We start from the raw sequence: 21,924 nt of genomic DNA, 5'->3' as shown, positions 1-21,924 counted from the left end.
TGAAGATGGAAGTGTGTTGTGAAATCCGAATCAGTTTGTGACTCTTGATAAAAGAGGCATATAATTTGATGAATACTAAACAATTACACTCAGAAACTAACAGTTTCCGATATATTTATCATTTTTGTAAATATCTTGTACTTATTTTTCAGGGTAGTCTTGAGTCTAGCGGTTCTAGGCGCTCAGTCCGGAACCGCGCGACTGCTACGGTCGCAGGTTCGAATCCTGCCTCGGGCATGGATGTGTGTGATGTCGTTAGGATAGTTAGGTTTAAGTAGTTCTAAGTTCTAGGGGACTGATGACCACAGATGTTAAGTCCCATAGTGCTCAGAGCCATTTGAACCATTTTTTTGGTAGTCTTGAGAAAATATTTGTGTTTATATTCATGTGAAATTATTGTTTGTCATTCGCTTTGATAATGATGCTGTGTGCTTCACAGTTTTCAAATATTTGTATATTTATTTATGTAAAATTAATCTTTGTCATTTGCTTTGATAATGATGTTATGGGTTCAAACTTTTTAATGTATTCCATTTTTATACACTGTGAACAAGAACATTAGTTAAAATTGGTGGTCGATCCTAACTCTTATTATAAATATTAGTTGTCACGGCAAATTTAAATGCAGTTTGTCAAAGAAGTCTTTAGAACATAAGATTTTTGAAATATTTAAAGAGTATATACGTTAGGGAAACACTAGACTTGGATAATCAGTTTGTGAAATGATGCTTTTTTTTATTGTAAGCCAAGAGCATAAATATGGCCAAGTAAAATTATGTAGGATGTTTCACAGAATTTTATGTAATTGTATAATGACCAATAGATAACCTCTAGAATAACTGTCATAATTGCTTGTTTTGCTTATTAATGGCTAAATGAAGCACATGTGATATATTGGACAACCACCTTGGAAAGATTAGGATACTTTAATATTTCTTGCCTTAACCTATGTCTTAGGGATGGATGAATGACAGAGAGCATAGGCCTTAAGTCTAAAGAAAGATGGAAACTGCCATTTTTGAAAAAAGCATAAAAAATTTGTAATGTTAATTAAATTTCTTTTGATAACATGGGTTATTTTGCATGTTATTGTATATTCCAGCTGTCATGTCCGGAAATTATTCCAAACATAAAGAGCAGACAGATTAAATAATAAACATGTAGTAAATATATTTATCGCAGTAAGCCTATGAATGAACGCAAAATGACTGGGGAAGAATATATCATGATTCAATTGTTCCTCTGCCCTCGTATTGTTATTAGCTCGGGTGTACAGATAACTGATGGTTATATTATTTTGTACTGGATGAGATAATACCACAAGAATTACCCCACCTACCGCAAAATAGTTCATTGGGGGGGGGGGGTATTGTAAGGTGGCTATAACTTCACACCTTACAAGCTCTCATCTACATACTTTGCCGTGATTTACAACCAGAATTAGGTATCATTTGATAGGTTGTAGATAGTATATTTGAATATTTAAAGAAGACTGACGTTGTCACGTACACCTTGTATATAGCTGTTAACGCTTATTGCATGAAAGTGATGGATTGTCTTTATTATCAAAATGGCGTAATGAATGATTGCCTGTATTAGTAGAGGTTGGCTCAAATGGCTCTGAGGACTATGGGACTTAACTTCTGAGGTCATCAGTCCCCTAGAACTTAGAACTACTTAAACCTAACTAACCTAAGGACGTCACAACATCCATGCCGTGGCAGGATTTGAACATGCAACCGTGTAGAGGTTGGAACGCCGGTGTAAATGAAAAAGCAGGCGTAACTCAGGCCCTGGGTGGAAAAGTCTGCACAGGTGTGTTGGTTCTGCTAAACACATGAAGGAGTACCAAGACGGACAGTCGAGGCACCTGAGGGCTGAAGCACAATAGAGTGGCGGCTGGCCGGTGTTGCAGTGAGGCCGGAAGTAAAACCGGATAATACTTTGGGAACTCTGAAAATCTTGGACGCCACAGAGAGGAACGAGGATGCATTACCTAGGAAATCACGCAGGCTGGGTTATTTCCGAGGATTTTCACTCTGAGAAGCGTACCATTGTATGAGTATTGGTATTTCCTCGCAAACTTTCCGCAGTGGACGACAAAAGACTAAAATATGGTTGGTCGGCATTCGGAAGAATCTGTAGAGAGGGAGAATATTCCATGGTTTCGAGGGAGACGAGCCGAGCTTTGCTGGGAAGCCAGAGGTGGAGAGCAGGAGGTCTTCTGTTTTGAGTGCCCATGTTTGACGGTCGCTCAGTATCAGCTTTTGTTGCTACAGACAGACTTGCTGTCTTTGCCCTCAGGAGATTTTATAGTTAGAACGGTTAGGTACTGTACTGTTGCGAACTTACACGATTCTGGACTTCGCCTCCTGGTAGCAAGTCATCATTGAGTTCGCAGCATTCAGTGATTGAGATCACCTTTTCTGCTTATACTCACGTTGAGACGTTACCTGAACTCCCTCCTTGTGGTTGGGAAATAGCGTTTCTCGTCTGTAGAACACAGACAGGAGAAGAGAGTATGAGATTATACTCGTCAGAGGACCGTCTTCTGCCATCCTAGTGCTTGAATGATTTTTTTTATATATATATTTTGTGGCTGGAGTTCTTCCGTTATCGCAGACGTGTTCGATAACCATCACTCCGACGTACCGGATGCAGTACATACAGTGATATTGCTAACTGCTTTGTCTTATTAGGGCTATAAAGCTAAACAAATGTGATCACGTAAATTAGAGGGCGTAGCCATAAAAAGGGGTAGATTTGGGCAATTGATCAATCATATTAGTTAGGAAATTCATTTGTACCTCTTTATGTCCTTTGGACATTGATATATAGACATTTGTAATATATAAAGTGGTTTTAACCTACAATAAATGTATAAGTGGAAACATCATTCATTTATGTTTATATTGTAATTTATATGTTAAAGATCAAGAAGGAGGCGATAATATCACCGTTAAGAGATCCAAAGATCTGCTTCAGGGGTTAGTCAGGCAGGACCAAATCTTCATTTTCGCGTTAATTATTTTCCGTTGCGCACATTCATTTTACACCCGCCTGGAGCAGCATCTTGGACGGTACTGATTACCGTTAAGAGATCCAAAAATCTGCTTCAGGGGTTAGTCAGACAGGACCAAATCTTCATTTTCGCGTTCATTATTTTCCGTTGCGCACATTCATTTTACACCCGCCTGGAGCAGCATCTTGGACGGTACTGATTACTTCACGCACATCTACACCCCGCAAGCCAATTTATGTGTGACGGAGGGCGTCTTCCTGCCTGCAAACGGTCTGTGGGCAGATATCTAGGAAGTACGCTCTCGTAATTTTAATAGTAATTCGCATCGTGCTGCAGAACGCCTCTCCTGTAGTGTATGCCACTGGACCTCATTGAGTATCTCCATGAAGCTTCCGCGTTTCCTGGATGGACCAATGGCGAAACGTGCTCCTCTTCTCTGGAACTTCTGCTATTCTTCTATCAATCCTATCTGGTATGGATCCCAGACTGATGAGTAGTACTGAAGCATCGATCAAACGAGTGTTTTCTAAGCTACTCCTTTGAAGGTAGACTACATTTCCTGAAGACTTTTCGAATTAAACTCAAACTGGCATCTTCCTTACTGGTGACTAGCACTTTTTGTCGTTCCAACTTAAATTGCCCTTTACGCTTACTTCAAGATGCTAAGTGGATGTGGATCGTCCCAGTCCATGTTCGGCAATTGTGAATTGGGTGTTTCTACCTGTTTATGCGCAATAGGTTTCATTTTCTTTTATGTTGGGCGCCAACTGCCATTCCTGCAACAAGCGTCGATCCTCTTTAGATCTTTGTACATTTCTCTACATTTTTATATCGTTGCATCTCCTCTGTATACAATAGAATCACCTACAAAAAAGCCTCAGAGGCATTTCCGACGTTATTCACTTTTTACGCATATTGTTAAACTTAATGGTCCTATAACAATCTCTTGAGATACGCCCGAAGTAACTTCTTTCCGTTAAGAGTTTAGAGTTACATGCTGTGCACTGTTTACTACGAACTCTACAGTTTCCCACAGCTGGTCTTAGATTCCGTATGTTCGTATTTTATTAGGGAATGCAGAAATGAATCGAATTCCATCTGGAAGTCGACACGGTATCAAGCTGAGTGCAGTATCTACTGCTTTCTGGATCTTGTGGACGGTGGATAGGGTAAAGCACGAAGAATCACAATATCTAAGAAGATGCGAAGTGCTGACTTAGAACTTAACTCACCAGGCGATAATGTCTTCGTAGGTGACAGGCGTGACGTCGGTGCCCGCATGGCAGAAGTCTGCGCCCACGCTGACCTCGAGGGCAGACAGCCGGCCTTGAAGTATGCTCCCCACTGCCTTCTGGACGTCCTGGTGCCGGCATGACTGTGGGACACACGTTGCCCAGCTCCCCAGCGACTGGCGGGAAATTCGGTGACCTGGCTGTGGAAGTAACAGACAGCTGAAGGAAACAGGAACACATTCATTAATAGAGATCTGGACGGATGACCACAGTAGTAACTGTTTTGCAGATAAAATTTTGCATCAATATCCATATCCGCGGGCACATCTGTGGAGACAAAAGAAACGACGCACCACTCAGGAGTTATTTGAATGGGATGAAAATCGGTCGATGTGGTGCATATCTGAAGACAAACAAATGGTTACAATTTCAGATGACCCGGATGATTTACTCAAGAGAAAGAACTGCACAAATTCAGCAAGTCAATAAAGCGTTTGGCTACCTCTGGCCCTTAAATAAGCAGTTATTCGGCTTGACATTATTGACAGAGTTGTTGGATATCCTCCTCAGGTATGCCGTGCCAAATTGTCTCCAATTGTCGCCTTATATCGTTAAAATCCCGAGCTGGTTGGAGGACCCTACCAATAATGCTAACGTTGTCAGTTGGGAAGAGATCCGGCAACCTTTCTGGCCAAAGTGGGGTTTCGCAAGCACGAATACAAGCCATAGAAACTCTCATGCTGTGCGAAGTGGCATTACCTTGCTAAAATGTAAGCCCAGGAAGCTTTCCATGAAGGATAACAAAATGGGGTGAAGAACATCGTCGAAGAGCCGCTGTACACTGTTAGGGTGCTGCGGATGACATCGAAAGGGATCCTGCTATGAAACGGAATGGCACCTCAGACCATCGTTCCTGGTTGTCGGGCCGTATGGTGGGCGATACGCGTGCATGTCCGAAGGAATATTGCATCGTAGACTTTGGAACAACACAGGCACAATAATACCCTATTGTATCGTTTCGAAAGTGTGGATATTCTCGTGTAGTGGGGTACACTGGTTTTTCATAGCCATTCCCACCTCTTTGATAGATCCCCTTATCCCCACAGTTATTGATTCCAGACAGTAAATTATATGTGTACCAAGTTTGGTTGAGTTCGGCCCAGTGGTTTAGGAGGAGATGTGGAACATGCTTCTGTACGGGATGTTCAAAAATAGTGTCGAATACTTTGAGAGGTAGAATTCGTCAAAACCAGAAAAATAAGTCCAATAAACATGGATCCGAAAGTTTATACTTTCTTAAATAAGTCCAATAAACATGGGTCCGGAAATGCATACTCCCTGCGATAAACAGGTGTTGACAAAAGGCGTCTATTCATGACAATGCACCCCTCTGCCCTCCGGCGTAAGGAATGACGCACCTTTTGAGGTATACCCGATTATTTTTGAACCTGCTGGCACGCATTGAATACTCGACCCTGTGGCGTCCGCAAATCGTTGATTGGCGTGGGGTAGACCAATTCCTTCAACAGTCGCTATAACCGAACGTCTAGGGGATTGAGGTCCGGCGAACGATCAGGCCAACGTGTGCCCCCCCCCCCCCCCCCTCCCTCTCTCCCGCGAACAATCCAGCGGGTCGTGATATTGTGACCTCCCCTTCTCTCTTTGCTCCGTTTCTTTCGCTGATCTTTGCTCTTGTTTCTTCCTTCTTCGTACGGCGACTATATCTCAGGGTTTTCAATGCAGAAATGTAGTGAGAAGGGGGCACATGTATGTGGTGGTTCACGATATCGTAGTGCTGTGAGGGAGCGTCACTCGTGCCTCTGGTTTGAGAAGACTGAAGACCAAAGTACGAACGTTTCTCAAAAGAAAAATACAGGTATGTGCTCTATTTTCTTTCAAAACTATAAATAGTAGCGTAGCTAGTACTATCTATCGTTCTACTAAACTGAATGAGCGCGACACCACTGATGAAGTTTCAACATCGAAAGAAGTTTATTAACACCAATTAGCTGAAATAAAAAAAAACTCATCCAATCCAGAAGTCACTCACAGTTAGAGCAATTAGTTTCTGATGTGTGTTAAGTGGTCATTGATACTTAAAAGATCGTTTCAGTAATTCTATCACTGTCCGTTTATGAGTTGCTAAGCAACGTATCAACAAGCTGACTATACAATGATTAACATTTGTCGTATTCCGCTTCTCGCTTGCTTTAAGCATCAAGACGATTACTATGCCGCTCATATAAGTCTTTGATAGTTATTATCAACCTAAAGTCCGTAAATTGCGGTTAATGTTACTGACAAGGGGAGGCCGCCAATTGTGAAATTCAGATTCGATTCATACTGCGCATAATAAAAGCTCATGGCCAGAGGTGTAATGTGACAAAGCACCAAGATGCACTTCTCAGTCATTGTCGAGAAAATCGTACGATTAATGATCTCCTACAGCGTCGTGGCGCAGCGGTAAGCGCTCGGGTTCGTAATCCGAAGGTCGCCGGATCGAATTTCGCGCCATAAAACCTTTTTTTTTAGTATTTGTTTTTTCTAATTCAAATGTATACACACACACACACACACACACAGATATATATATATATATATATATATATATATATATATATATATATACACTCCTGGAAATTGAAATAAGAACACCGTGAATTCATTGTCCCAGGAAGGGGAAACTTTATTGACACATTCCTGGGGTCAGATACATCACATGATCACACTGACAGAACCACAGGCACATAGACACAGGCAACAGAGCATGCACAATGTCGGCACTAGTACAGTGTATATCCACCTTTCGCAGCAATGCAGGCTGCTATTCTCCCATGGAGACGATCGTAGAGATGCTGGATGTAGTCCTGTGGAACGGCTTGCCATGCCATTTCCACCTGGCGCCTCAGTTGGACCAGCGTTCGTGCTGGACGTGCAGACCGCGTGAGACGACGCTTCATCCAGTCCCAAACATGCTCAATGGGGGACAGATCCGGAGATCTTGCTAGCCAGGGTAGTTGACGTACACCTTCTAGAGCACGTTGGGTGGCACGGGATACATGCGGACGTGCATTGTCCTGTTGGAACAGCAAGTTCCCTTGCCGGTCTAGGAATGGTAGAACGATGGGTTCGATGACGGTTTGGATGTACCGTGCACTATTCAGTGTCCCCTCGACGATCACCAGTGGTGTACGGCCAATGTAGGAGATCGCTCCCCACACCATGATGCCGGGTGTTGGCCCTGTGTGCCTCGGTCGTATGCAGTCCTGATTGTGGCGCTCACCTGCACGGCGCCAAACACGCATACGACCATCATTGGCACCAAGGCAGAAGCGACTCTCATCGCTGAAGACGACACGTCTCCATTCGTCCCTCCATTCACGCCTGTCGTGACACCACTGGAGGTGGGCTGCACGATGTTGGGGCGTGAGCGGAAGACGGCCTAACGGTGTGCGGGACCGTAGCCCAGCTTCATGGAGACGGTTGCGAATGGTCCTCGCCGATACCCCAGGAGCAACAGTGTCCCTAATTTGCTGGGAAGTGGCGGTGCGGTCCCCTACGGCACTGCGTAGGATCCTACGGTCTTGGCGTGCATCCGTGCGTCGCTGCGGTCCGGTCCCAGGTCGACAGGCACGTGCACCTTCCGCCGACCACTGGCGACAACATCGATGTACTGTGGAGACCTCACGCCCCACGTGTTGAGCAATTCGGCAGTACGTCCACCTGGCCTCCAACATGCTCACTATACGCCCTCGCTCAAAGTCCGTCAACTGCACATACGGTTCACGTCCACGCTGTCGCGGCATGCTACCAGTGTTAAAGACTGCGATGGAGCTCCGTATGCCACGGCAAACTGGCTGACACTGACGGCGGCGGTGCACAAATGCTGCGCAGCTAGCGCCATTCGACGGCCAACACCGCGGTTCCTGGTGTGTCCGCTGTGCCGTGCGTGTGATCATTGCTTGTACAGCCCTCTCGCAGTGTCCGGAGCAAGTATGGTGGGTCTGACACACCGGTGTCAATGTGTTCTTTTTTCCATTTCCGGGAGTGTATATAATTGCCGGAAATCAGTTGCAACAATTATGCACATAATAAGATGTTGAAAGTCGTTTGTCGTGGAAAAACTGTCGACTTCGAAGATCATTATGTTTTCCGCAAACAAAGTTGTATTTCACAAATGTTATTAATTGTCTTCATAATGTTTACCACGTATAGTTAACGGAAGACGTAGAAACGATATCCGAAACGAATACGTATAGTATAAGTCAAACGTTCGAATTAGAATAGAGACCCCACGAACACAAATTGTGCTTTCTTAATCGAAACATCAACTCCAGAGACGATTATATAAAAATCCAATCAATCGTCCACTGCCAATTGTCTTCTCCGATTTTTGCCGATATGAGACGATACGCGTGGTATGCATCAAACCTGACGAACGATGGAACAATTTTTCGGAATGTCAATCAGGTGTGTTTCCCAACATATAACTTAAAAAACATCTGTTCTTGTAAAAACGCATCGTTTATCAGATGTGCTTGAAGTCGTGCTGTTTTCTGCTTTCCATGTTTCTATGATAACTATCACTCTGTTTCGTGCGATACTCCAGCTACTTCTGGTCACTAATTGTTAATTATGTGCGGGTGTATACCGAACAATTCAGTAAATTGTATCCACTTGAATATTATTTGTGATATTGTGTTTTATTTCAAGTATTATTTTTCCACGACAAACGATTTTCAACAACTTATTATACGCATAATTGTTGCAACTGATTGCCGGGAATTATATATATACATAAAACAAATAATAAAAAAAAGTTGCGTGGCGCGAGATTCGATCCGGCGACATTCGGATTACGAACCCGAGCGCTTACCGCTGCGCCACGACGCTGTACAAAATTATTAATCGTACAGAGTATTTCACCGCAACGGTTTCTCTTAACTGTCGATTTTCTCGACAACGGCTGAGAAGTGCATCTTGGTGCTTTGCCACATTACGCCTCTGGCCATGAGCTTTTATTATGCGCAGTATGAATCGAATCTGAATTTCACAATTGGCGGCCTCCCCTTGTGAGCCATCCACGCGACCATAACGTCCGATATCCAGTCGCGTATCTTAAACTCCGCACCGATATTTGAGAATTCGTGCGCAATTTGTTTGCACCAAAGTCGGGCCGTGGTTCCCTAGAATAGTTTTTAAACCAACTGCGGGTTGTAAATTAACAATTCTATGCTCATTCATGAAAGTTAAAGAAGATCCGCACTCGACGACTACTTGAATGCGCACTCGAGCAACACGGAAGTTTTTGTTCTTACAAAGAGAAAACATATCATGCATAATGCAACAAGGTAATTTGCTATGTCAAAACATATTTACATCTATCTCATTAAAACTCATTACCTATTAAATGTTGTACATAATTAAATTCTTTACTCTGCAAATAATCCATAAAATGTATAAATGAATTACATGCATAAAAAATCTCAAGTTGATATGACGTCATAGGTCACTACTTCTTTCTACTCCCCTACAATCAAGTGACGCAAAATATATCTGACTATATTGGACATACTCATGTAATGTTACAATATGTCTGCGTGAGATGCTCGCACACATTGTGACGAAAGTGTAATGGTGCGCCATCATGCATGAACTACGTTTGTATTCGTTGCTGCAATTGCACAACTTCCAGCAAGATAGGCAACACATTAATGAGAAATTCTAGATAATGTGCTTCAGTTACCCTTTGTGGTAGTACGTATGTCCCTGTTAATCTATCGCCATACTGCTACCCATACATTGATTGAGAATCGGTGTTGACGCTCGCTTTCCTGAATTGCTTGGGGATTTACAATTGCCCATATATGCTGGTAATGGAAATTCACAACACCATCTCTTGTGAACCGAGCATATTGGATGTGAACAGTGGAGCTGCGGCACCCTTCTGCAACAGCCACTGACAGAACCGCCGTCTACCATGATGATCCTGTGGCCTTAGGGCCTGAACGCGCTGTATGATGAGGGGGATACAGCAATTGTTAATGAAGTAACCCCCCCCCCCCCCACAGATAAGAGAGTGAGACAAGCCTTCTGTTGCTGCTGATCGTCGCACACTCATCTCAGGGGTTTCTTCCATCAAACGTAGCACACTTTCCTCCACGTCAGGTGAGCGGACTGTGCGGGGCCTTCCACTGTCAGCCTTCAGAGGTGCAGAGGTGCAAGGATACCTGTGTAACTCTGGAAAAGTCTGCCTAACAGCTTATCAGAGGGAACTCTCCGCTGTGGAAATTTTTCAGTGTAAATGGCACAGGCTCGCAGGCTACGTCACTTGCTAAACCATAGCGAAATATCATATCCGCCATTTCACTTGTCTAGTATTAGGCTTCATTTGCCAATAAGTGGTGGAAGAGAAAAAATTTAAATGTACTACACCAATTGTAGGTACAAACAGCGCAATAACTGTAAACATACACTGAAGAGCCAAAGAAACTGGTACGCCTTTCTAATACGGAGTAGGGCCCTGCTAGCACGCATAAGTGCCGCAACACGACGTGACATGGACTCGACTAATATCTGAAGGGAATTGACACCATGAATTCGTAAGAGTAAGAGGGGATCGAGATCTCTTCTGAATAGCACGTTACAAGGCATTCCAGATATGCTCAATAATGATCTGGGGAGTTTAGTGGCCAGCGGAAGTGTTTAAACTCAGAACAGCGTTCCTGGAGCCACTCTGCAGCAGTTCTGGACGTGTGGGGTGTCTCATTGTCCTGCTGGTATTGACACTTTGAACACTCCCCTGATGACATGTACGGTCCATGGATTCATGAAGTTGTCTCCATACCCGTACACCTCCATTTGCTCGATACAATTTGAAACGAGACTCGTCCGACCAGCCAACGTGTTTCCTGCCATCAACAGTTTAATGTCAGTGTTGACGAGCCCAGGCGTGGCGTAAAGCTTCGTGTCGTGCTGTCATCAAGGGTACACGAGTGAGACTTCGGCTCCGAAAGCCCAGATCGATGATGTTTCGTTGAATGGTTCGCACGCTGACACTTGTTAATGGCCCAGCATTGAAATCTGCAGCAATTTGCGGAAGAGTTGCACTTCTGTCAAGCTGAACGATTCTCTTCAGTCGTCGTTAGTCCCATTCTTGCAGGATCTTCTCCCGGCCGCAGCGATGTGAGAGATTTGTTGTTTTACCAGATTCCTGATATTCACAGTACACTCCTGAAACGGTTGTACGAGTAAATTCTCGCTTCTTCGCTACCTCGGAGATGTTGTGGCCCGTCGCTCTTGCACCGACTATAAGACCACCTTCAAACTCACTTAAATCTTGATAACCTACCATTGTAGCAGCAGGAACCGATCTTAAAGCTGCGACAGACACTTGTTGTCTTGTATCGTCATTGTCGATCGCAGCGCCGTATTCTGCCTATTTACATAGTCTCTGTATGTGAATACGCATGCCCATACCAGCTTCTTTGGCACTTCAGTGTATAAGTGAATGCGCGTCTGGAAGAAGGTAAAACACTATGATACGTACAGTTGACAGTACTGTAACATAAGACACACAAACACGGTGAAAACTAACGTAGCCTACAACACGACCCGAACCACACGACTGACTGCAGATAACCCAATGGTAGGTGGAGTACTGTGACCAAGAAATCATAATAACCTGCCGACACATTTGATGGAGCGACTGTGCTAATATCCGCAACCAAGCGTCACGCAGCTCCTCCTATAAACACGCGTTTATCTCGGAAAGTATGTGTTTCCTGACCCATGTTTATTGCAATTTTTCTTTTTTCTGTGAGCGCTACCACATCTCAAAGTATTCAACACTTTTTTTTAATACTTATGTATACATACGAACATACACATGCACAACTGTTTTTATAATTTATATGGATTATTGTTAGTGGTTTGTTATGTTAATAGAAATGATGATAACAAATAAAATAATTCTTAAATCGAATCTCATGTCTGCACAACCCTCCTGCCCAAACCCCACTCCACCTAAATGCCACTCTACAGTCGTTGCACATATCCACTTATACGGCACGATTTATTCTACTTTGAGGCTACATAGTATGAGGTTTGAAGTTCATGAAATTGCGTTGCGTTGCATTTTGCGTATGCTTTGCCATCTCCTATGGATATAGTTTTGTAAAGAAGTATCAGCTTAGACATTTATTCTGCGTAACTTCATAAATAATTAATTATACAACAGAAAGATAATGACCGCTGCTCTTTGGGTCTCTTGAATCAGGTCGAAAGTAGGACAGTGCACTACATTACTTGGCATGCGTCAGGAATGTTGTTGCAACGGCTGCTACCTACCGCGTCCTTTGTCCAGCTCCGGGTCTGTCAGCAAAAATTACTACTTCGCTCGGCCGAGCTGGGCGCATCTCGCATTCCGTGTACTTCAAAGTTAGCATTCCCTCCCAGCTTATCCAGTCGCGTCATAGCGAATGCTATGGATGCCAGTTTGTCGATCTCTTCATGCCTCATATTGCTGCTTACTTTAAAATGAATGTGAGCACTTTAAATCGCGTCCAAGTGGAAATCGACACCCGTCCCGAAATACGTCACGTTGAGCATGTAAGTAGCCGCCGGCGTAACGATATGAGTCCGGTCATCTTCTTGAACACCGTCTGGCTAGCAGGGAACCTAGCGACACTTGCGTTCCATGGAATCCCCGTTTCCATACATCATTACAGCGCGTAAGCACTGCAGTAAGTACGTCTGAAAAGTCTGCGCTCAGAATACCGGTTTGGAGGGTCTTGGTGCTCGGTTCCTATCTGAGCTAGGAACATGGGACACAAAGTCTTTAATTTAGCCAGGACCAGCGGCCATTGGTATAGCAATTCGAAATTATGTCTTACTGTAGATATGTTGCAGTACGTTAAGCAAGGTATGAATTACGAACCGGACCTGGGGCCAGGCGAATTATGTAAATCAACTAACTCCTTTTTCAAAAGATTTTAAATGAGCTAAAAGTAATGTTCCGATAATAACACCATTTGTATGTGGACAGTTCGGGTTCCACGTGCAAAAACAGTCGTCTTTAAACAGCTCCCAACTGGAGCGAGACTGACGGTTCACCATCGGTGTATCAGACCTTGGTCTAACTTTTAACCGTTTGAAAAAAATCTTGCTTTGTTTGGATTTTACGTGCAAAAAACACGTTTTTCCGGGAGGTTTTTGAAGCGCGCCACTTCCATAATTTAAACCTGTACGTATCAGTTCAAACTTTACAAAAAGGTAGATAAAAGCATGAAGCCCAAACGAAAATTTTTATCTAATATCCTTTATCCGTTTTCGAGGTAAGACGGTTTAACATTTTTCTGGGAGGTTTTTGAAGGCCACCACTTCTGTAATTTTAACTTGTACGAAGGTAGATAGAGGGATAAAGTCAAAACAAAACTTTCATTCAATAGGCTTTAGACGTTTCCAGGATACGTTGTTTTAAAGTCAAGCTAAATGTAGCGCATAAAAATTCAGTCTTACTATAAAATTGAAAACTGTCTTTCCAAACTCTAATTTTATTCGAATTTTACGTGCAAAAAACACGTTTTTGTGAGGTTTTTTTTACGAGCGTCACTTCTGTGTTTCAGATATGTGCAAATAAGTTAAGATTTTGTTAGGAGGTAGGCAGATACATGTAATTAATGATCGTCCTATTGTTTTATGAAAGTTTTATCGGTTGCCACCATATAAGCAACATGGACTAGGTCAGTCGTTGCCCGAGTCAACAAAAATCTGAGTCGATTGTCAAGCTATTTCGATCTGACGTCAAAATTGTGGTAGAGTAAAAGTTGGGAAACAGAGTGAAAAATGCTCCTATTGTAGCACAAAAAAGGAAACCATGTCTTGGGCAGAGTTGGGACTCGCAGTTTCAGACATTCTCAAATCAAAACATCTTGACATTCGCTCTTTTTCAAGAGTTGTCCCTACTTCGCCAGCTCAGTGAGCTCTCTTAAATCCACCCCCTGTCACATGTATGGTGAGGGTGTAAGTATAAATAGACACAAATCTATGAGCTTATAAAGAGTGGGAAGCATCTACAATAGGAAGCATCCGAGAGCGGGTGTGCATCTGTATTAGGAAGTATCCCAGAATGTGGATGGAGGCATCCTAAACTTTAATAAGACGCTGTGTCATGTTGCACGACATGATAAATGCCATGATGGATGGCATGGTAGCATGTGCCATGTTATACGACATGACATATGTATCATGCTACTTTACTTGACACGACGCATTATATGGCGTGACATTGGTACGAATACAAACAAGTAAAAAAGTGAGAATGTGTCAAAATTTCTTGATTTAAATGTCTTTGAAGCTGCCAGATAAGTCGAGAAGCTAGTTCCCTTCTTTTACATCCTTAACTCTACGCAGGACATATTAGCCTTTTTTGTGTTACGATAGGAAAAATTTTCATTCCGTTTACTCGATGCATGTCTACAGGAGTTAGTTTGATTTTTAATTTGGTTTCCTAGTGGAGCAATATGTATAAATAATAATGCAAGGTGCTGAGAGGTGAGTACTCACATCGGATAGGCTGCCTTCCACCATTCTGTGAGCGTGCATCAGGCTGTCGATCTCATCGTTGTCGACGCGATAGTCGATAAGCGCCAGACAGTACCTGCCATTTGCCGCTAGGCATTGGTCGAAGTCGCCCAGCTGGTTCACGTTGCCATTCAGAAGTCCCGACGGCAACCGCGCTGTCGCGTCCAACACTGCAACGGTTCATTACTTATATATATACTGTACACAATTTGCACTAGTCGTTTCATAATCATAGAAAATAATACGCATCACTCATTTAACAACATGTCTACTGATTAGTAAAATGGGTAATGAAACTAACTTTTATTTAAACCTTTAGTGAGTGTGTCGCATGTATTCGTTCATGGATTGCTCGTTCTCAGTGGATTCGAGAGATTCATTCGTCAGCAGCATTCTGTGGCTTATAGCTAATGGGAACGAGTTTCAGGAACGCAGGTGTTATAATGGTGTAGTTAATGCTTCCTCCACTAGATTGTACATATCATCAGCCGAGATAATGTTTTCTCAGGCAGTTTTAATTTTTTCATTGTTTATAATGGTAAGGACTTAACTTATGGTAGTTCTTATCCTGATAAAAAAACTAACTTCTCCAATTGTCTTGGACTTCTCTAACGATCTGATCTGTAACGTTTGTTGTGTTTACCTTGCCAACTGGTACACTTGTCTAGATCTGGTTAACAAACTAATAAGAAACGACAGCGAGGTTTTCGACACATTGCTGCAAAATAGAAAGTCTTAGTGAAACAAGCAAATGTTGACGAAAGGCAAGGAAAAGAGACACGTCTTGGTGGTCAGCGTCAGCACGTTCCGTCGTTCCGTGACAATACATTTCAAGAAGTACATTGAAAGAACGGTTCGTGCAAGAGTCAAGTGTGATCGCGGATTACAAGAATATGGGAGGCGTGGATAGGAGCGGTTCCCAGTCGCAAAGTTAACGAATGATAAGGAGCAGAGTGAAAAGGGTCTACATGTTTATTAGATGTTGCATGCTCCAGTACATACGTCCCACAAAACAAAGAAAAAAACGGTGGTGAAAACAGCAGATTGGAATTCATAATTATTCTCGGGGAATAGCTGGCCGTATAGTCTCCAGCAAAGATGGTAACACTAAGAATGCAATGGGAACTCCACTGTTGAACACAGAGGAGTGAGCGTACAGGTGGAAAGAGTGCGTTAAAGGCCTCTATGAGGTGGAAGATTTATCTGATGTGAAAGAAGAAGAAACAGGAGTCGATTTGTCGATTTAGAAGAGATAGGGGATCAATATTAGAATCACAATTTAAGAGAGCTTTGGAGGACTTAAGATAAAATAAGACAAAAGGGGTAGATAGCATTCCATCAGAATTTCTAAAATCATTGGGTTCGATGAGTCGGTGACCATGCCGTAAAATGAAACTTCTTGGATTGGTTTATGCATTCTGACACGGAGTGTGGTGCGAGAATATTTTTAACAATCGCTGTAGTGTTTGTCCTGGCTGTAGACTACTTTCGGGCTACTTTGGAGTCAGGACACATTGCAGCATTCAGTTGTACGGTACAGTCAAGAAAACTGAAGGATTGATGACGCTTGACAACTTTATAAACTGTTGTTAGTTCTGCAGCAGCAACTGTCAATTCTTCCTGGGTATGTTCTTTAATCATGAATGTCAATGCTACTGCGAAGCTATCTGCATGTTTTTTCGTAGAAATGTGATGCCCCACACCCGCCTTACTTCCATGAGTTACTGAGATGAAACAGTTACATATCTCACAAAACGCTTCCTGATCCGTACATCCTTTCTTCACAAAAGACCACTCTTTTGTACAATCAACCAAAAAGTGACACTTTCTGTCTCCATCCTTAGGCATTTTTGTAAACTATGATAAGTTTATTAAAAGATGAACAGTCGACAATAACACTTTAGTCATCGAAGTCACGTTACTATACACTTCACGTCCTATATATCCGCAGTAAGTACTTCAAACGTTATTAACTTGCACTCGTTGTTCGTATTGCGTTTAGAAAGAATCATCTTATCATATCGCTGTTCATATGGAAACTGTCCGATTCTTCAGCGTAGTGTTGCTATAATAGTTCCAGCCCCGCATTACTGGAGAAGGCCGGTATTTTCTCGAATAATGACGCTAGATCAAGAAGGTGCTTGCATCGTCAATTCAGGATACGCAACATGAAACGTTATCTGTGCGACGACCTTATCAACATAAACTGCATTTACATGTTGTGCAAACAAACGGCGTTACGTCAGTACGGGAGCCAAGCTCGCAACAGTATTTTGCAAAAATGGGAACAAAATTGTGTCACGTCGGGACGAGAAGGTCCATAACGGTGACGGTCCCGATATACCGGAACGGATGGCAATCCTAGTTACACAGTTACCAATATTTGTTACTGAGCCCCAATGCTGCATACCGTACTATCGAAATGCTAAAACACCATGTATGTGTTTCGTTCTTTTACTGTCATAGTGATTTTGCTTATGGACAGAATTAGAAGCCTAGACATGTAGATTACAATAACAGTATATGGAGAACTACTTGGGTGTTTCTTATGTGACTTCTGCAACCATTTGCATGTAAGTTAAAACTCTCTTCTTTCAAGTGTACTTTTATAAACATGTTACTAATGTAAGCGTAGGCTTCCGCGGCCGTTGTCTTCTTCAATAACATGGTACTAATAATTCTGTTACATTAACAGTTTCTTCACTCACTTCTTGGTAGAAGAACATAGTTCTGAGGGGTGTTCAAAGCACATAGTTATAAGTACGAAATAACACTGTGGGTATAATTGAAGTCTTTATTCAAAAGTAATCATCAGAGGTCTGAACAAAACTATTCCACTGTTTCCCGAGCCGAAGGATTCCTGTCCCCAGAATTCCTGTGGCTGAGACGTGAGCCAGTCCTCCATTGTCTTCTTCAGTTCGTTTTCCGAGCTAAAGCGCTTTTCTTTGAGATGCTTTTTTAGTGGACCGAAGACAGGCTAGTCTCAGGGCGACATGTGCGGGCTGTAGGGCGAATGCCTAAGCTGCTCTCGCTTGAATTCGGCCGTTACACGTTGTGTGACTTCCGACGCGCGTTACCTTGGAGCAGAATCACACCCTCCGTGAGCAATCCAGGCCGTTTGCTCTTCACGGACTTCCGTAGGCTACGGAGAGTCCCAAAGTACACGTCACTGTTAAAGGTTTTTTCGTACTCCAGGAATTCGATGAGTATCGGACCTCTGACAGCGATGCGTAACCTTGCCTGCTGAGGGCACAGCTTTCAAACTTTTAGGTGCAGATGACGACGCATGCATCCATTGCATAGATGTCTCACTACGATATCCCAAAGCGGCAAATTTCAGCTTGTTTGGTTGCTATGACTTTTCGTACCTTTTCATTTGAACACTCCTTACATAAATGCGAAACACGATATTTTGTGCGTTCTGCAGATTCCTGTAGAACATACACAATATTGTGCTTTTCATTTATAATCAGTGTATTTATGGTCGAGTATAGCTAAGAGCGAGACCAGTTTAAACAGCAATAAATGTATAAAGATGAAGTGATAGAAAAGATTTTTGTTTACTTCACTGAAATCCGTAATTAAAAAGAAAACAACGCATACAGGACAAAGACCATGAGATTTTCTGTCACTTTACTAATACAGCAGGTAAATATGTCATAATTAGTAATTAACTGGGTAATAAATATGGGTAGTTACAATTATAAACTCATTGTACAACAAAGAAGAAACGAGATCTCAGAACTTAACTGAAAAATGTAGAATAGGGAATACAAGGAAATCCAAGGCTTCCACAATACTTTTAGCTCTATATACTACGGCTCAGTTACTAGTATAGCCACACTTACTCTTGAGCGCTGGAATGTGCAGGTTCAGTGCTGACTCCATCAAATGAGCAGTGTCGTTTCCACACTCTTCATTGCCAACCACTTTCAGGGATTCGTACAGAGGAGACAATGCAGACAGGGCTGACCCCACGAGTGTCCTTGTCTCCTCAGTGTCAGATCTGACGGCGGGACAATAATCGCTTCCATTACTCCAGTCGCACACGTTGCTCCTGTCGAGTTCTGAAACTGTACAAGAAAAGCTAAATTTAAATCAAGACTTTGTAGAAGTTTGAAAGGATGAATACTCTGCATCAAGTACCAAACAGTTCAGATTCTTCCATTTTAGCTGAAAATGCACATGACTATAGGTTACATGCTTTTACATTGTCGCTCGAATAGCAGCAAATCGCCCAGTGCATTACTGGCCCCCATCAAGAGTGCGACAGGATGCCCTGTAAACACGCAGCAAAATACTCGACACGAGGTGGTTGTACCAGGCTATGGAGGAAGTAGATGTGCGAAAGGAAATAAGTGTGTGGGTTAAGCGGTGCCAGTGTAATATGAAGAGAGCTGAATATAAAGTGGAGAATATTTAGTCCGATTGTTTTACTGTTTTAAGCGTTCCTTAGCTCAATCAGGGAAAACGGAACTCTTCATAGGATCATTTTGTTGTCCGTCTCTCTGTCTGACTGACTGTTAAAAACTCTTTTTCTCAGGAACAGATGGATGCATCAAGTTGAAATTCATGTGACACACGAAGATCTACAATCTGTTTGCAGTGCAAGAAATTGAAGCTGCTAAGTCAATGCAGTCAAAAGATACGACCATGTATGTCACATTTTTGATACTAGAGAACTCACTCATCAAAACCTATAGGGTACTTCCCGTTGACGTAGAATCATGAAATTTGACAAGAAGCAAAGTTTCACAGTAAAACCAAAGGAAAAAATCCGAAAATTATTTATCTGTCATATAAAACGAAAATTTTTGTCATTTCTAATCAGATTGTCTGTCTAAATGTAAGCGTAGGCTTCCGCGGCTATTGTCGCTGTCAATAAAATTCTTCTGGGTTGTTGACCGCGTTATCAATATATAAAATTGTCCAACGTTTCGGCCACTGTTGCAAGTGGCCTACCTCAGAGCTGAGAATTTCGTCTGTTAAGCTACCTTTCCGTAAGGAAATGGTAGATGTACTAAGTTGAAATTTATGTCACTTACTAAGGTCTCTGGTCCCCTAGCGGTAGAATAAACGTTGGCTTCTAAGTGAATCCAGTAAAAAGATACGACCATTTATGTCACATATTTTGATACTCGCAAACTCACTCACCAAAACCTAATAGTACCTAGAATCTTGAAATTTCGTAAGAAGCAAGGTTTCACTGTACAAGTAAAGGAAAAAACCCTAAAACTGCGAATTAGTTATTATATCCACGAAATAAATTACGAGGGCCGTTCAGAAAGTAACATCCGGTTGATTTAAAAAAATACACCAAGTTAAATAAAAATATTTTAATATATACATCTTACAACTACATCTTTGCACTATTTTTCTACATAGTCTCCATAGCGATTGAGGCACTTATCGTATCTCTTCACAAGCTTTGAAATTCCTTCTGCATAAAAATCACCCGCTTGTGCCTGGAGCCAGCCTGTGACCGCATCTTTGAGCTCTTCGTCGTCATCAAACCGCTGTGACCCGAGCCATTTCTTCAAATTCATGAAGAGGTGATAATCACTTGGCGCCAGGTCTGGGCTGTAAGGTGGATGGTTGATAACGTCCCACTTGAAGGACTCAAGAAGGGCCGTTGTTCTGCGAGCAGAGTGAGGACGGGCGTTATCGTGCAAAAAAACGATACCGGAAGTCAGCATACCACGGCGTTTGTTCTGTATAGCCCGTCGTAACTTTTTTATTGTTTCACAGTACACGTCTTGATTAATGGTCGTACCACGTCCCATGAATTCAACCAACAACACCCCTTTGGCATCCCAAAACACCGTTGCCATCAGTTTTCTGGCAGAAAAATCTTGCGAGGCTTTTCTAGGTTTGGTAGGCGAATTTGAATGTGCCCACATCTTTGATTGTCCTTTTGTCTCAGGGTTCACGTACTTAATCCAGGTTTCGTCACCGGTCACGATTCTGTTTAACAATGGTTCTCCTTCGTCCTCATAACGTGACAGAAAGTCTAATGCAGAGGCCATTCTTTGAGTTTTGTGGTGGTCGGTAAGAATTTTGGGCACCCATCGTGCACAGAACTTACGGTAACCCAATCTTGCTGTCACTATCTCGTACAAGAGAGTCTTAGAAATCTGTGGAAAACCAGTAGACAACTCCGACATTGAGAAACGTCGATTTTCACGAACTTTTGCATCAACTGTCTGAACGAGTTCGTCAGTCACCAATGATGGTCTACCACTCCTCTCTTCATCATGAACGTTTTCTCGTCCACTTTTAAATAAAGGTACCCATTCATGGACAACTCCTTCACTCATAACTCTTGGTCCGTACACGGCACAAAGCTCACGATGAATAGCTGCTGCAGAATATCCTTTGGCTGTAAAAAACCTTATGACACCACGCACTTCACATTTGGCGGGGTTTTCTATTGCAGCACACATTTCAAACTGCCACAAAAACTAAACTAGCGCAGGTACGACGTTCACTCGACCACGGCTTGATGCCGACTGACCTGTTGAGTGCGTGAACGCACAGATGGCGTCGCTACTCCCCCCACAACCCGCACTGTGACCAATCGGAGGTTACTTTCTGAACCGCCCTCCTATCATCTGTCTGTCTGTGTGTCTGTTTGTCCGTCCGTTTGTTAAGCCCCCCCCCCCCCTCCCACTCAGAAACCGGCAGATGTATCAGGTTGAAATTTAAGTCAGCTTCTGAGAGTACTAATCCCAAGGCGAATGGAATACTTCAGCGTGTCAAATTACGTAGGTCTCATCAGATCTTGTACAGATCGCAGACATAAGGGTTGAGTGTGTAGTCGGTAACGTGCACGGCATCCTTACATTAGATAGCAGATGCTCCCCCATCTCCCCCCCACCCCAACAGACCCGACGCCCCCCCCCCACCCCACGCCCCCCCCCCCCCCCAACCCACACACACGGGACACTCGATTTTCGAGTTTATGCAAGCACTAGGTATTTTCGGTGGTATCGTATCAAGGTTGTCTCGATCTAGGGAAGAACCGCCACCGCCGGAGCTTACTGTTGCTGGCAGCAAAGTGTTGACCATAGAGGACTGATTATCGAG

General features: G+C 42.9%; 1 protein-coding gene across 1 annotated transcript in view; it reads right to left on the bottom strand.

Moving 5' to 3' along the window:
- Window positions 1-19,006, bottom strand: part of LOC126413071 (regulator of hypoxia-inducible factor 1-like) — a 230,301-nt gene extending 211,295 nt beyond the window's left edge. Inside the window, exons 1-4 of the mRNA XM_050082967.1 lie at window positions 18,985-19,006; window positions 18,687-18,911; window positions 14,821-15,008; window positions 4,255-4,454 (exon numbers count right to left, since the gene is read on the bottom strand). Coding sequence (XP_049938924.1) covers window positions 4,255-4,454; window positions 14,821-15,008; window positions 18,687-18,911; window positions 18,985-19,006 — 635 coding nt within the window. The remainder of the gene's footprint in view (window positions 1-4,254; window positions 4,455-14,820; window positions 15,009-18,686; window positions 18,912-18,984) is intronic.
- Between the last annotated feature and the right edge of the window lie 2,918 nt (window positions 19,007-21,924).

Source organism: Schistocerca serialis, chromosome 7 (genome assembly GCF_023864345.2).
Source record: "Schistocerca serialis cubense isolate TAMUIC-IGC-003099 chromosome 7, iqSchSeri2.2, whole genome shotgun sequence".
Lineage (NCBI taxonomy): Eukaryota > Metazoa > Arthropoda > Insecta > Orthoptera > Acrididae > Schistocerca > Schistocerca serialis.
The sequence above is the reverse complement of the archived record's forward strand: the minus strand, read 5'-3'. Positions and strand labels throughout refer to the sequence as shown.